Source organism: Canis lupus, chromosome 22, assembly GCF_011100685.1.
Source record: "Canis lupus familiaris isolate Mischka breed German Shepherd chromosome 22, alternate assembly UU_Cfam_GSD_1.0, whole genome shotgun sequence".
NCBI lineage: Eukaryota > Metazoa > Chordata > Mammalia > Carnivora > Canidae > Canis > Canis lupus.
In genome coordinates, this window is record NC_049243.1 from 6703161 (window position 1) to 6720644 (window position 17484).

The following is a 17484-nucleotide window of genomic DNA, read 5'->3' on the forward strand; positions in this document are numbered from 1 at the left end:
AAGGCATTTGACATTTGAAAGATTATCAGTGCATTATAATTGTGCAGAGATAAGTTACTGGAGAATGACAGATAGCCAATTTTAATCTGCGTCAATGATATACATGAATATCCATATTTGCATATATTAATTTTGTTTAAATATAAATGAGGACTATTATAAAAATTGGTAATTGGAGTATAGCTGTTCATGGGCATAGTAGGGGACTCATCTATCTGAGTGGGATTAAATAGCTCAATTTTAAATTAAGATAAAATTTACATACACTGCACATCAAGCATACAGTTTGATGAATATTGAAAACTGCACATAACTATGTAATCAACAAACTGATGAAGATGTGTCCAAAGCAGGGATTATGTGGGACAAGTCTTCTGGATTTCTGAATGTCCTCAACAGTATGCTCAGCTTCAATAGAGAGCTGGTCAGCTGTTGGATCCTGGTGCCTGCTTCACCCTTCTGATCTCCATTGCTTCTGGCAACTTCCATTGGCATTCCTTGCCCCTCTTCTCTGCTGAACTTCACGGCACATAGTTGTCATCAGATTTGGAGGTGACTTCTTTCACTTTCCCAGACAAAGGCTGTTTCCATTTTTTCCTTGAACACACACAGTGATCAGATTTCTCCACTCCTTCCAGGACCTCTCTAAACCTTTGTTCATAAATCTTCCCAGTACAATCCTGGGTGATGAGTGGGCAGCAAGTCATATGCTCTGCTTTTATAGATGGAAACCTTGAAGCAAAGTGAAGTTAAATGGCTTCCTGACCAAGGAGACTGACACTGACTCACAATTATATGACCCAGTTTGTGCCATGATATTGTTTTATTTTCTCCAGAAGGAAGGAGAGTATGGTGGAGTTCAGGAGCCACTTTATCTATTGAAGCCTCTCTATTTTTTCCACCTCTACCTGAGAGGTTACTCCATGGTTCAGGGGTGAGGACAGAGCAGCCTGGAGGGAGATGCAGCAGTAGGAAGAGACAGAGATTTGGTGTGAGAAGCCCTGGGTCTTGGTGATGTTTTTAGAGATGAGAAGCAAAGGAGAAAGAACCAAGGGCGGAAGATGGTCAGACAGTGCTTCTTGGGGCACCTGGGAGGCCTAGTAGGTTAAGTGTCTGCTTTTGGCTCAGATCATGATCTCAGGATCCTGGGATCAAGCCCTGCATCGGGCTCCCCGCTGCTTCTCCCTCTCCCTCTGACACACACTATCTTTCTAATAAATAAATGAATAAATAAATAAATTTTTTTCATAAAACAGGGGTTCTTAACACTTCTTGCAGTTTTATCTTCAGTAGCTTATATTGGCATTTTTAATTATCACTATCAAAAAGATGGTGAAGAAGTTTGTAAAGAGGTCATTGAATTTTACTTTTTAAGAAGGCATTGAATTTTCTAAGAAATCCCCCTTCCCCACTGCAAACATTTCTCCCTCCAAATGTTGTTCTTTATGTTAACTGATTGGCTTTGTTGAAATAGCCACATTTAGTTCTTAGGAGGAATATATATATTTAGAGGCTTAGGAAATTGTACCAGAGGATTTTCCATGTTTTCAGCAATGGGAGGTGTAGCCACCCAGTGTATTAAATTTTGTAAAAGGAACTGTGGGGCTGGCTTTGCCCCTGCCCTACCTCTCCAAATGGAGCCAAGAGACTGGAGCAATCGGAAATGGTACCACTCTCCAGCTGTTCTTATTGGCTGGCTCACAGTTCACCTCATCTCCTTAGCATAACGACTATGCTGTGGGATTTGACAGTTGCAACATCAAATTGCCTCAAAGGCTCTTTCTCGTTTCCAGGGAGTTCCACTGGCCCTCCCTTAGTTTGGTGTAAGAGCTAACCACAACTTTAATTATTAGTCTTCTTGAGAGAACCAGGGAGACTGTCTCTCACACTATGACTCCATCTACTCAGCTCTGAATGAATAATCCAGCTTTTTACAGTTAACTCCCCAAATAAGCCTGACACCCCAAAGAGTGAGTAAAATAACTATATGCCTTATTCATCACTACCTGGGCATGCCGCTCCTATTTTGCTCCTTACAAAATATTTTACATTTATCACAGCCTGAGTTAAACTTTCTCTGGTACCTTCTGACTCATAAGAGCATCAACCTAATCCACTGTAGACAATCAAGAACTCTCTTTAACTGTATTTCTGGAAGAGGCATCATCATCATCAAGGTTGCTTAGCAGCAGAAATTGGTTTATTAAAAACAACTTTCTGTGAGGAAAGCACCTTCACATTTTTTTGTGGATTCACATCTTCTTGTTGACTGACTTGCTAACTGAATTACTCAAAAGGTTTTCTCCTTATATGTGCTGGGAGGGGGGACCTAAGGGGCAAAATGGCTGGGAAAGACTTGATATTAGAAAGTGGATGAGACACCTTGAAGCAACTAGGGGAACCATGTTTCTTCTGTCCAGAAATAACATGTGTACTTTGCCCTGCTGTCCAGTCTCATTATGGGCTCCTGCAGGATGAGGGAGAAGCTCAGACAAGAAGGGACACATGTCAGGCTGGGGATGGGGCCAATGAACCCAGGAGATGTTGCAGACGTGGGTTATTATCTAGTGACCTGAGGCACCACAGTTGCCAAGCTCATTTTTTTTTTTAACTATTCAGACCAACAGTTATGCTCTGAAAAATAGCAAAGCTACCTGTGTAAGGGAGGTGAGAGGGGAATCACTGACATTTACTGAATGATTATTATATGCTAGCCACTGTTTCAAGCATTTTTCTGGACGCAAAAATAAATACTATTGGTTTAACATTGTCCGTAAAAATGAGAGACATAGGGCAGCCCAGGTGGCTCAGCGGTTTAGCTCTGCTTTTGGCCTAGGGCGTGATCTGGAGATCTGGGATCGAGTCTCACATCAGGCTCCCTGCATGGAGCCTGCTTCTCCCTCCGCCTGTGTCTCTGCCTCTCTCTCTCTCTCTCTCTCCCCCTCCTCTCTGTGTTTCTCATGAATAAATAAATAAAATTTTTTAAAAAATGAGAGACATGGGGCACCTGGGTGGCTCAGTCAATTAAGCATCCAATTCTTGATTTTGGCTCAGGTTATGATGTTGGGGTCATGAGATTGAGCCCCACATCAGGCTCTGCGCTGCGCATGGAGCCTGCTTAAGATTCTCTCTCCTTGCCCCTCCTCTACCAGTTCATATATATATGTGTACTCTCTCTCTTTCTAAAAAACGAAAATAAAAACCAAAATAAAAATGATAAGCCAAGATTTTGAGAGGTTAAATTGATGAATATGGTTATCTGTAAGTAGCGGGGATGGGATCTGAACCCTGGCATCCAACACTCCTATCCACTGCACTTCTTAGCCACAGGGGGAATTGTGGCCGAGTTGTCAGATTTTCCCATTTTTCAAGGAAGCCAGTTTATTTGAATTTATTAATGAGAAATTTCTGAATTTTTAAATTGTTGTCAATATCTTTTTAATTTTTTTTTTGTTTGTTTGTAAAACTCATTTCAGGTCAGCAACTAAATGCAGGCTGAACGTGATCAAGGATTACTTCCTTTTTGCCAGTCATTAGGTCATTGCTCAACCTGTAACTCTGTGTACATACGGGACAAACCTGGACCAAAGAAGTAGAAATGTAAACAGGAACCTGCACTAGTATCATTGTAGTAAATGCTCATCAAGGAAGCTTTGAAAGATTGGGTCATCAGAGGGAGTCTGACTCCCTCGGCTTTTGCTAGTTTCACCAGAAACCAAGAGAAAATGTGGATTTCAGATTTGTAATGGAGCAGAGTCTAGACCTGTGTGTTTCAGCCTTAATGCTATAGTCTTATGGTTCAAAGAGGTCAGTGGGTTACAAGTGAGCTGAGATACTGGCGCTTTCAGTCCTCAGGGGGCTGAGAGTTTCTGTGGTCCAGAAGTCCCTCACTTGGTCACCTCTGGCCTTAGGTAACTTCTCCTTCTAGTTCACCACATGTCGCAGACATTATAATTTTTAAAAATGTGTGCCATGAAGTTAAAACAATTAGGAAGCACTATGATGGTCTGTTTCTTGTGTAATGTGGATTGTTCTAATTTACCATCAAGTTTTTTTTTCTTCCTGATGAATGGGATTTACATCTTTATATGAATCCTTTAATTTAAGTTTTGTCTTCTTATGTTCACCTGGATAGTAGGATATCCTCCTCCCGCTTCTCTCTCTCTCTCCCCCATTCATGGATCTTTTTATTAAAAGCAAATTATAAAAAATAAAATAAAATGAAAGCAAATTATTTCAGGGTGGTTCAGTAGGATAAGCATCTGCTTTTAGCTCAGGTCATGATCCCAGGTCCTGGGACTGAACCTTGCATCTGACTCCCTGCTCAGTAGGAGCCTGCTTCTCCCTCTCCCTCTGCCACTCCCCCTCCTTATGCTCTCTCTTCCTCAAATAAAATAAAAATCTTTAAAAAATTATTTCATTCATTTGTTCATTCGTTCATCCATTCATTCATTCCTTCATTCCAGTTTTCTTCCTGACTTCTTCTATTTTTTTTCCTTTTTTTTTTCTTCCTGACTTCTAATCTCACATGGCAATGTGGTATTATTTGGTATCAATTCATTCAATAATTATTTGTTATTTGTTTGGAAAGGGGAGAGGGTAAGGGACCTACTGGGGCAATCAACTTATTTCGGTCTTCCTGGGACATCTGTAGCACTGAAAGTCCCATGGATTCCCTCCTTAGTCTTGGGCTAATCAGAATAATTAGTCACCCTAGGCCCTAGCAAACATGTAAAGATGTTGTTATAGACATAATAAAAGACCATTCTTCATTTGCACATCTAGATATGAAGAAAACCAGGGGCGAATTTCAGACAAAATAACCTCAGTTTTTTACTTAGATAGATGTAAGCTCATCTGCTGGAAAGGAAGGTGAACAGATGGTAGAGGAACTGTCACTCAATGAACCCTCCCCCCCCCATATTCTAAATAACAAACCTAACAAGTTATACTCACTCAAAATTGGGGGAGATGTGGCTATTATGGAGGGAAGCACCTAATGTGAACCGTGGCCCATAAAGATCCAGTGGAGAGTAGATACCACCAGGTTGTGAGAGAAGCCAAGGACAGAGCAAGCAAAACTCAGTGTGTGACCTGGCACAGGTGTGTAAATGTCTGTGCCCTGGGCCTCCATCTGCAAAGTGTAGGAGTGGACCATGCACACCCCAAAGTCTCACATGCATTCTAGAATTCTAGCATTTATTCAAGGATTACATGGGGAGATAAACAGTTACAAACACACACAAACACACACAAATGTTAGAAGTCCTTGGTATGTGAAACCAAAAGAATAGGCCAGGGATCCCTGCCAAAAATTAGGATTACGACTAGGATGGAGTAAACTCTGGCACACCAAAAACCAGGCAGCACCCTGAAAGTTTGGGATGAAGGAAGTTGCATTCCCCACATCAGAAACAAACTTCTCACTGTATACTTTAACAATTTAGAAAATATCATACAAATCAATAGCTTGTAGACTGAGAAGCATTTGAACATAACAGTATTTCATTTGATCCTCACATGATCCTGGGAGGCAGACAGCAGAGCTTTTACTCTCCCCATTTTATAGATGAGAAAACAGTTTCCAAGTAGCTAAGGACACAAAGTCAAGTCCTGGATTCTGTTCTCATGAATTTCTGTAATTTCTGAATTTCTGCTTAAAGAGAATGGGGGTCAGCTGCATCTTATCACTAGGCAGCCATTTCAGAAGCAGAAACCCTAGGCAAGAGCGTTAGGGACCCATGGGACACACTGTGCCCTTCCCGGACTGGAGCACAGGACTGTGGTTATGAATGCCATGGTTGGCTTGTTCTACAGAGGGCTCTTCTTGGTATCACCAGAGATGTCTCTAGATCTGAGGGTAGCCTGATCAGTCTCTATTACCCTCTCCTGGGGCTGTGCCCTTGTGGTCACACTTCTAATCAGGTCACTGCTGGAGTCCTTCTTCCTAAATGTCCCAGTGCCATCCGTAGCTTTGGGCTTTGGAAGGCTGTGGGATTGAAATGATCTGAGTCTATGAGGACTCTTGCTTTTCTGTTGTGTGCTGTTATGTGAAGCCCAATGCAATTGTACCACTTTTGTTGCTGTTTAGATTTTTTTTTTCCATCATAGATCATTATTCCAAAAATAGACTGGTAATATATTCTTATACATCTGAATTTAATTAAGGATCTTCTCATTGACATGGATGTTGTTTTACTGCTTCTGGCCAGGCCAGACAAGGGTGTCTAAGGATGGATTTCTGAATTGTGGGCTAATTTCTCTGATCTTTTTAACTTAGGGCCCCTGCTCTGAGATGGTGATTTAGGACTTTGACGTGCTGTCTTCCACCACACTCTGGTCACTAGGGAGTATATCAAACCTCACAGAAACACTGCTTCTAGGAGTCAGGGTTGTCCCCTCCAACCTCAAAAGGATCCTCATGGAAGTCAGAAGATTATTTAATGTTCAGTATTCTGAGGACTGTCAGAATTGCCCTGGCCTTACTGAATCATTTCATGACTTGGGAGGGTTGGTGATGGGATTAAATCTTCCACACTGTGGTCCATTTCTGATGTGTTTGGTCTATGGAGACTCCAAGGGCATTGTGGGCTCTACTTTGTTTCCCAGAAGGACTAACCAGAAACTCATGTACTATTTTGTTCGGTAGCTTCTCTATTCAGCAATACCTCACCCTTGAAGCTGATGCTGCCTAAAGAATGAGAGAAGGTTTGGCAGAAATGACAATTATTATTATTATTTAAATATTTTATTTATTTGTTTATTTGATGGAGAGAGAGCACAAGCAGGGGGAGTGGCAGGCAGAGGGAGAGAGAGAAGCAGGCTCCCCACTGAGCAGAGAGCCCGACGTGGGGCTTGATCCCAGTACCCTCGGAGCATGACCTGAGCCAAAGGTAGATGCTTAACCAACTGAGCCACCCAGGTGCCCCAGAGCTGACAATTGTTACCAAGTATGCTTCCCGTACCCTGTGCCCCTCTCCATATGTGAAGTCCACACCGCCTGCACCTGGGGCAGTAGAAGCCTACATCCTTTAACAACCTCACTGGTGTTCACCCCAGCTATTGACTCAAATCCTGGGGAACACTGACTGCCTTTTTGGTAGATGTCAAAATCAGGAAATTATGGCTCTCTTCATCTGGAGTTCACACCATTTGGAGCCCAGAATTTGGGTGGCAGAGATGATGGGACGACAGCATCCACCCATCCATTCATTCATACCCACCTCTAGTTATGGAGCGCCCAGTGTGTGCCACATGCTAAGCTGGATACTGGGCATTCAGCGGTGAATAGAGAAGTCAAGGTCTCAAGGAGGGGGTTCTGTTTTGACAGAATAGCCCACAGAACTCCAACTGCTTTTGCTTCAGGTGTGTTAGTTACTGCCAAGAGTTTTTAAGTATTTAAGGGCCTTGCTAAGTTTGGAAAGCTCTGGCTCCTCTCTGCTCCTTTGGAGCCTGGCCTTGAGTGAGAAGCTGGTTCCTCAAAGTGCCACTGTCAGCACTCTCCAGATGAGTACTATGCATGGGGAGGGCCCAGGGCGTGGGGCCCTCTGAGGGCTGTGTCATCCCCCGCTCCAGCCACAGAGGTTACATCACGAAGGGAAGCTGAGCTGTCAGCTTGTTGCTAGGCTGTGGCTATTTATTTTTATAAATGAGACTTGTGCTTAATTTAGAAATCTGCTTTTCCTTTTCCTTTCTTTTCTTCAGCATCATCTGGCTGTCTGGCACCACCAGAGAACTGCATTTCTGACCCAAGGAGAGCTGGTGGGTGGATGGGGGCAGGAAGGAGGTTGGGGAAAGGATGGATGCCAGCTCAGCTGCCTCATAGGGAGGTAGAAACACGTGGCCAGGCCATTAGCATCCAGTTGGGCTTCTAGATGGGTTTCATATGTGACACCTACATAGTCCTCACTTGGAACAACAGAGCAGAAAGCCACCCTGGTGCTAACTCCTCTTCTGAACAACCACACACTGGAATACAGCAGAACAGAAGGCAATGCCACAAAAAAGAGGATCAAAGTCAGCCAGAAGCAGGTGACATCTAGACTTTTAGAACTTTGGATGCAGCTATTTTAATATTTAATAATATTTAATATATTAATAATAAAATATAATATATTAATAAATAATATTTAATATTATTGCAGTTGTTCTGACATGAGGATATTTAGATTTAGCCTAAAAATTCAGCCAATAAATGTTCTGATTTTCAAAAATAAATAAGTAAAATGGGCATTTTATATTCCTTCTGTGAACTCCCTCCAACTCCAGTCTTCACCCAATTACCAATTCTACCTTTGGGCATCAAGGTGAATGGGTCAGGAACAGGTAGGGGGAAAGGGGGAGAGAATAAAAATGGGAGAAATACTGAGGATCAGGTAATGGTCAAGAATGAAGTAAATGTCAGGAATGAGGTGCCCAGTCAGGAGTAAAGGAGAGGAGGGTCAAGAGGCCTCTAAAATCAATAAGAAGGTCACAGTGACACAGAGCAGAAGCCACAGATAGAATGAGGGGTGGGAAATTGGTTATAAACATAAAATACAGTGAGTCTGCATTTTGGCTCACCTGTCTTGAGGTTGTGTGAGAACAGTTGCATGAGAAAACAGTCTACTTAGGATTCAGAATCATTCATGTTGGTTCTTCCACGGGCAGTGTCTGACTCATAAATGTCTACATATTTCACTTGAGGGCTGGAGCCTCAGTTTCCCCACATAAAATGCAGATGATTATGTCTATAATTCCTCTTTCCCCACCTTTTGCTCTCCCTGCAGGGGACATGCTGAGGATGAGCTAGCAGCTTATAAACTGCTCCCAGCCTCTTGGAGAAAGGTGCTTCTGTAAACAGTGGGTATTTGTGTATGTGACTCAGGATTTTGGAGTCGGGCAAGGGTAGCCGTCTGGTGATTCATGTGAACACGCTGATGCCTCTAGCTGGAATGTATAGTGTTTGGGATGAATTTGTTCTTGCCACCACAGAGAACTTCACCTTCCCCCAAATGCTAATACTTGAGGAGTCTGCACATGGTCACCAGGACATTAGCTGTGACAAGAGGTGAAAGGAATCTGGCCTTTCTGCCCATCCATCATCTATAGTTTTGTACAAAGAGCTATAGCAGCACGTCTATGCCAAATCATCCACTCCCCTTTGCCAGCAAAAATGTCTTCCAAATACTTCTGCCATTTGTCAAACTGGCCAAAGTCCCCCAGAGGCAGTTCTGTAATTGAAGGTAGATGGAAGAGAACACTCTCTGCCAGGCTTAACTACCTTCTGTGTTGACTTTCTGTATTGCAAGGTGAAACCTCACTGATTTGATCCTGGAATGTCCTTCTGGAATTGGTGCGAGGCAGCGGGGTGCTGGGGCCTCAGCTTCCAGGAGCCTGACCTGAAGTCACTACAACTGGGCAGGGACCTTCCTCTAAGCCCTCAAAATGGAGGTGAAGGAGGCACATATCTGCAGCTCGGCTGCCCCAGCTCTTCTACCAAGTGTGAGCTGTCACCGACCCTATTCTAGAAGCCAATGTGCCATCTCCTTTGGTACAGTTAAGCTTTGTTCCTGCTACCAACTCATCTTTCTTTGTTATTTCTCACCATGTCCCTGACTTCAGATTTCTTATGGATTCCTTTCTCAGACATCGTGTTTTGATTCCCTCCTCACATTTACTTCCAATTGCCAAGAACAACTCTGTTCAGGCAGGAAGATATTATTTGGCTTAAAAGAGAGCGAGCAGTGGCTTTTCTCCACTAGCATTCTTTGAATTTACGTGGGAATGTATTCTGGGAACTGCTCAGAGTCTCCCTCAAGTCTCTCCCTCACCATCAACATGTTTCCGTCACAGCGTTGCTTTGCTTACATTGTTTTTAACTGGGTAATGATAAGAGTTTTTCTTCTGGAGCCCTGCTGTAGGGCTCAGCACCCTCCCCATGCTAATACTCCCCAAGGACCTTGGCTGAGCCCACACTGAATATTACAATGGGTTTGTTACTGTTGTTACAGACCTGAGCATTGTTCCCCGTGTTTGTGCGATAAACCTTGAGTCTACCTTCAAAGTTGTTCGTTTTTCCAACTCTCGGGCATCAAGTTCGCCCTTGAAGGCAGCCCATCCCAAGGAAATGACAAGCATTCTTGATTCAGCTGGACAGATAGGGTCCAGCTGACATGGGCTTCTCTGTTGACATCCCAGAGGCCTGAATGACACATGTTAAGCATAGTGGCTGATCCCTAGCCATGTTCTGAGGAAGTTACATCCCTCCAATCACTTTGTATAGTGATTCAGGAATCTGCTGTTTGACATAGAGTTAAATGATAGGAGGGGCTGGGCACCACCCAGACAGCAAGCAAGTCTGCTCGGCCTGTTCCCAGAGCATGTTCTGAGAGCCCCTGAAAGTGTCCTGGTCCTGGACCTGATCTGCCTGGACCAATTGCAAGTAACAGCCTAGTCCTCCAGACTAAGGGACATGCTGCCCTCCCTGAACAGAATGCCACACTGGGGGTGAGGGAAAGATCTCTTTGAGAGGGCTCAGCCAGCAAGACCAAAGTCTCAGAGCCTATAATCAGTGGAATGCACCAAGGCTGAGCAATGAGCATCCCTTCCATGTGAAGGTGCTTCCAGATATATGATGGGCTCCTTTGAGTCTGCCCACAACTCCTGGAGGTGAATTGAGCAGGTGTTACTACTCAGATTTTAACAATGGGGAAACTAAGTTCCAGAAGTTCCTCCTAAGACAGTGGCCCAGCTCCTTCCTCCCGGGAGCACCACATATGTGGGGGCCTTCCACACAGTCAGGCACCTGCTGAGAGTGGCAAGCGTGCACCTCCTGGTTGGGCACTGCTCTTCTTCAGCCACTGAATGGGAAGACTGTGACTCTGCTAGTAATAAATTACAGAGCTCTTCAGGTTGGAAGAATGTCTTCTCCTACTTATCCCGGAGGGCCCCCGCATCAGGGCTGCATGGATGAGAAAGAGAGAACTGAACTCAGTGTCTTAAAAAACAATGCCAAGTCGAAGTAAGTGTGGAGGTTCCCTGTTGTTTTATCTCGTTTTGCCGACCACATGGACTTCTGAGCAGGTGCGGCCTCAGCTACTCCTTACTAGCTCTCAGGCCTGATGAGCAATGCCATAAATGCTCACTTTCGTTGACTGTGCCTGGATTGACTTGCTCTATAAATTCCTCTTCATGCAGCAGCAAGAGAAATCTCTGGAGCATGGGAAGGTAGAGCCAGAGCTCCCTGGAATGGAAGTGGGTTCCTGGATGCCACTTTCCCATCAGTTCTCCTGGGTTCCAGCAGACAGCAGATTGGACTTGCAACCAAGCAGACACATGAAAGCAAACGTGCGCTTCTAACATTTTGTAACCTGCCTCCCACAAAACAGAAGGCACTCTTCCCCTCGCATTATTCTCTGCCTTGTTCTTGACATTTTTAATGTGCTGAGTCTACAGCCGACTTTGCATTCCCGACACCTCCCACGTGAATTGGCTCCTGGTCCCTCCAGGCCTGAGGATCCCAGTCATGTGCTACACCCCAAGAACACTCTTGGCTCTCTTTCTAGCCAGGCTACACTCTCCTCACCTTGACATTTAGGGCCGGCTGTTTCTTTTCCTCTTCTGCTCCAATAAATCGGGTCAGTCAAGATTCACTGTTCCTGGGCAGGGTTTAGGGAAACTAGTGTTGAGATAAGGGGAGGGGGGGGGTCTGTATGTGTTCGGTGAAAGCAAGCATTCCCTTTCTGCTCCTGTTCCCTGGCTTTGCAATAATGTGAAACCCTAAGCAGAATGCCTGGGCTCTGTTTCCAGGCCTTTGTCTACATGGAGCTGAGTATATCTTTGAAGTTCTTCTGTTTAAACCAGACAAAGCTATACTGTCCCTTTCCTGGGTCCTTCCTTATTGATGGCCCAGGCTGAGTGGCTGGTTCAGCTCATTCACCTCACGGTGTCTGGCATGGAATGGAGTCATTAATAGCCTGAGGGACAGAGGTTGGACCAGTTCTGTCCCTCCCCTCCCCCCAATTTCACATTCTGGACTTTAGGTGTAATCCAGCCTAGGAATGAAGGGAAGTCAAGTGTCAGATGCTAAGTAATGCCTAAGGATACCTATGCATGGGATGATAAAGTCATCTGAAAGAGAGAAAGGGGAAGGGAAAAGAAAGCAGACAGGAGAGATAAAGAAGGGAAAGGAAGAAAAAGTACAAAGTGATAGTAATGCAGCAGAGTGGCTGAGTGCCACCTACAATGCTTGGAGTGGCACAATTGCCATCTGTCACCCATCCTCGTTTCAAAGTGACATCAGGAGCTGGTGAACACATATGCTTGCTCCAGAGAGGACACACAGCTCAGATTTTAGAACCATGTTGCCTCCTATGATCCCCTGGAGTACAAATGAGCAAAACCCTCCTTATTTAACCCTGAATGGTCTTGACCAGAGGACTCTAAAATGCTCTGTAAAAAAATAAATATAAGATGGTATTTTTTTTTCTCCTAGTCACCTCAACACTTGAACACATACTGTTAGCACAACCCTCCAAGGTTAATTTTAAGATGCTGGTTTACAACATTTTTAAGGGAAGAGACCGTGAAAGCTGAATTAGGTATATTGCCTGGCACACAGTGTGTGTTCAATAAGCATCTGAACTTGAATTAGTGAATGAATGAACATGAGAGAAATATAATGAACAATAAATGAATAAGATATTTGAATATTTAATGTCACTTACTTTAAAAAAACTTCATGGCCTTTGTTCAGGGCCCCAAGGACGAGTGAACTCTGATACGTAAAGTCAATAGGTGACCTGAGATCATATGCCCACACTGGAATGCTTGTGCAAGGAAGACATGGACAGGGCACAGGGATGAAGGTGGCAGACTGTGCCCAGGAGCTGCTGAGGTCTCACCAGGCCCTGGATGATAGAACAGGACAACAAAGTATGAAACAGCCCATTGTGTCAGAGAGCTCAATACCCTAATACCAGGGGATGGCTGGTGTAAATGGAAAGGGTATGTGTGAGGGGTGGGGTGGGATTGTGGGGAAAGCAGGGGCCTTGGTGCGAGAAAACACAGACAAGATAGAGAGCCTTGAATGCCTCTGGTAACCACCAGCTTTTGCTGGTGACCATAGGTATTAGAGTGTCTTGTATAAAGGCCAAGCACTGGCAACAGTAGGTTTCACTTATCTAAATCTTCCTGGAAGGCTGAAACTTCATGTATAAACTGCTGCTTGGCCACTGGGGAGTGTGTGGGTATCTCCATGTCTCCTTATAGCCTCCAAGCTGATGGAAGAGGGGAATGATCTCTGACGCCTATGTGATTTCTGGTCTGTATTCCTCTCTGCTGTGAGCCACTTAAGCACAAAATCTCCCTGGTCTCTGAGCAGACTGAGCACAGCAGAGCTTTACTCTGTATGTATGTATGATAGATGAACATATGGATGTATGTATGTATGTAAGGATGGATGGATGGACAGACAGATGGATTGGTGGATGGGTGGACGTTCAGAGTCCTACAAAGGCCTTTATGCCCCACCCCTCTCTCCTAAGGGGGCAAAATTCATCTTTACCACCAGTACTTGTTCATCATTAGCCTTGTAGTCTCTCACAGGCACAGAGCCCAGAAGAAATCAATCTGGAATGAAAGGAGACAAGGCTGAAGCCTCCAAAGAACTTAGAAAGAAACTTGGTCAGAGCTTATTGGAAGCATGAGCAGCACAGACTCTAAGGCCTAGAAGGAAGAAGGGGCTCGAAGGCTCTACAGATCCCCGGGCTCTTGTGTGCCCAGCAGCACTGGCACAATGGGCCCAGGGCTGGAACACTGTGAACACTTCTGCTGCAGAATGCCTTGGGAGCCAAAAGATTTGATAAAGCCTGAATCAGAGCAGATAAAAGGCAATTATGTTCCCACATCCTGGGCTCCTGCCACCCTGCGGCTCCCTGGGGATATACTTGTGGCATTTGGATATTTCTCTCACAAAGGCCCGCAGAGAGAAAAACAGCCACTCAACATCTAATAAATTATCTGCCATGCCACTGCTTCTGCTGGTCTCATTCTGACACTTCTCTCCTTCTGACTGTAGACAATAATTATCTTCTAATTGCTTAGATAATCTTGTTCATGGAGCTACAGCAATGACAAAAAGCTCTCATTTGTTATTGCTTATTCTGAACGTTGATTCAAGCCGAATTACACCTTGGGTGTACGTGTGACTGTATTCTGAAGAGTAGAGCACCCACCCCCCACCCCTACTGATCAAGGTCTCTAAGTGGGTATCAGCATGTTTCTTGCCTCTTTCTTTGCTCAAGGGCTGCACTTGACTTCTGGGAGGTCATTACTCAGCTGTTCCCCAAATAAGGCACCAAAGTGGGGTCCTTGTGTATTTGAGGGCCACCAGCCAGCCAGCAATGGATGGAGAATAAGTACAGGAAGGCAGTGAGTGAATCCAAATCCCCACCCCTCTAACAGTGGATATTCCTGGAATTCAGAACCAGTCTTTGACTCTGTGTGTCATTATCTCTTTTTTCAGAGCACAGAATTGAATAACAGAGAAATATCACAAATCATTGACTTAAGTAGTATTCACTTCCTAATGCTAGATGCTATACAGTCTTTGAGAAGCTTATTTCCTGTAATATGAGCACAGATTATGCATTGAAGGCACCATGAATATACAGAATATATAGAAATATGAGGTGAAGGTGCAAATCAGACATAGCAATGAGCATGGATTTTCAGAGCAATAATCAAATGGAGAATGCTTGAGTAAAATACCCAAATATGAGCTGAAGGGCAGGAGATCAGGCTTGTAGATCTCAGTTGCTGGACTAATTACTTGGTTCATTTGTTCAACTCTATTTATTGAGGACCTACTAAATGACAAGTACCAAATGAGGTACAGAGAGTTTTAAAAAAGAATAAAACACTGCCCATGGCTTTGAGGAGCTCACACTGTGGTAAGAATTAAAGCATGAATGTACCATATGAATAATTCATGTACAACAGTACATAGAAAAGTTGGGGTATTAGAAAAGCACTGACGAAAGATGAACAGACTCAGCCTGAGGAGATGGGACTCCCATTTCAACTGGGCCTAGGAGGGTTGATAAGCTTCTGAAAGCTTTGCTGAGGGCATTTTAGGCCTTGAAGCTGAAAAAACAAGGAGTCATTAAAAGAATGTGATACTATTCCATGTGACCAAAGAATATGTGGAGGGAGGCATAGTGAGGGGATGTGGCTGGAGAGGCTGGGGCTAGTTCTGAATAACATGTGATGGATCTGGGCTTTTACTTCAAAGACTCTAAGTGGGGAGAGGGCATAAAGAGGTTCACTCTGGCCAGTGTGGAGGGAAATGGATGGAAAGAAGGCAGGCAGGAAGCAGACACAGTGGAAAAGTAGCAGAATTAGTACAGCAGAGAAGAAGCTTCCAGAGACCTAAGAGAGATGGAGGCTTTGTATTTTCAGTGCATGTGGGGCACTGTTACACAGAGACGTTTTATTATTTGATTCTCGTAACCTGCTTATTCTAGAAACCTGTCCCCATTTTCTTGGGCCTTGAGATCTAGCCATTATTTATGCAATGTCAGGGTGAACACTATTTTTCATCTTTGGCCAGAGAGAGATCCCAGGGTGTACACTCAGGTTAACAGAAGTTTCACGTCACAGGTTGGACTCAACTTGAAGCCCTTCCTTTATGATAAAAGTAATTATGCTTTCTCTTTTCAAGCTGACAAATTCTCACTTGAAGCTGAAGTTATTTGTGTAAGGACACAGATCTCTCCTTACTTCCTCTATCAATGGTGTTAATAATCCCGAGATCAAGTCTCAGCTGGACACCTGCTGTTTACTCTTCACATCATTATTATAGGTTGTGTTCAAGAAAGAATGAATATTGTTCAATGGCCAGAGGAAGGTTCAGGTCAGGTGTTCACAGAAATATGTAGTCCCTACCTGGTTTTGAACTCAGCCAACCTTAAGCTAATGGTGAACACCTTTTCCTTTCCAAAGTCCTGCCCATTTGCTTGGAGTACCTCTGATGACTCAACATCCTCAGACTTCCTACACACAAACATCTGTCTGGGATAATTGTCATGTTGTTTCCAAATGATTTCTGTGAAAAGTGATAAATGAAAGTGCTCTCTAGGAGCCCTCAAAAAATGCTCTACTCTGGACCTTGACCTCTCCTTATTTTCTCCACCAGCTGTGTTAATAATCCAGGGGTCAATAATCAGTCAATCCATGGTCAAAGATTTATTGGACACCTGCTGTTTACACATCACACCATTGTTCCAGGTTGTGTTCAAGAAAGAGTCTAGACTGAGTCTCAGCAAAAGTCCCTTTTAATTCCTCCCGCTGTCTGCAATCCTTCTTGCTACCTCAGAATAGCCTATGTGCTGTTGTGAAAACTAATCTCTCTTAAAATGCTTGCAAAGCCTGATGCGTATCAGTCATCTGCTCCTTACCAATGGACAGAGAAACAAGAGAAGGGCTAGTCTCTGAAATGCTTTTCAGATATAAATCTCCAACCATACGGAGGAAGCAGCCTCTCCCTCAGAGATGGTACATTGATTTGCCTAAAAACAAACAAACCTACATTTCTCTGAGCCTGTTTCCCATTTCCCAAAGGTAACATATTCTGGAGAATAAAACAAAATGAAAATATATTGACTCAGCATATCCTGTATGTGTGTGTCTCTCTTAAGCACCATTTAGGAACTATAGGGTCACAAAAAAAACAAAAAAACAAACAAAAAAAAGACTTGACCTCTGACCTCATAGAGCTTACATTTTACTTGAGGACACACAGAGCTTGATAAATACCTTCACAGGTCCTAACATGAAAAGATATGGTCCCTCCCACCCATATACAGACCAAAATTTTAAAAAAAACAAGCACAGTATAAAACACAGAACTACCTGTATGTAAAAATTCTAGATTTTTCTGATTGCAAAATTCTAAATGTTAATTGAATCAAAGCTGAACTTATCTTACGTTTTTGTACTCCTGCATTATTGACTCTTAATGTATGTGCTTCATTTGCCAACTAGTAAACCAGATGAGGGCCTTAACTATACACACCACAAGATACAGGACTGATCACACCAGACAATATTACAAGAATAAAAGGACATGGTGGGTCCCTATGTCATTTAGAGTTCTCAAGAGACATAGAACTAGTAGATTATATACATATGCTATATACAGTATATTTATAGTGCACATATATGTATATGCATATATATACATATGCATACAGAGAGAATAGATTTTATATATAGGTGTGTATATATATACACACACACATTTACATATATGTATGTATATATGTATTTATACATATGCATATATAGAGAGAGACAGAGACAAAGAGAGAGAAAGATTTATTTCAAGGAATTGGCTTAAGGAATTATGAGGGCAACTGGCAAGTCTGCAATGTGTTAAGTCAGGTCAGCAGCAAACTGGAAACTCTCAGGCAGGGGCTGATGCTGCAGTCCGCAGATGGAATT

General features: G+C 43.5%; 1 protein-coding gene across 1 annotated transcript; it reads left to right on the forward strand.

Annotated features, from left to right (window-relative positions):
• Positions 1-7802: 7802 nt before the first annotated feature.
• SMIM2 (small integral membrane protein 2) lies at positions 7803-13004 on the forward strand. The gene is given in 2 exon segments (XM_038570166.1): positions 7803-8031; positions 8769-13004. Coding segments are annotated over 2 exon segments (252 nt in total). The 3' UTR covers positions 8792-13004.
• Positions 13005-17484: the final 4480 nt, after the last annotated feature.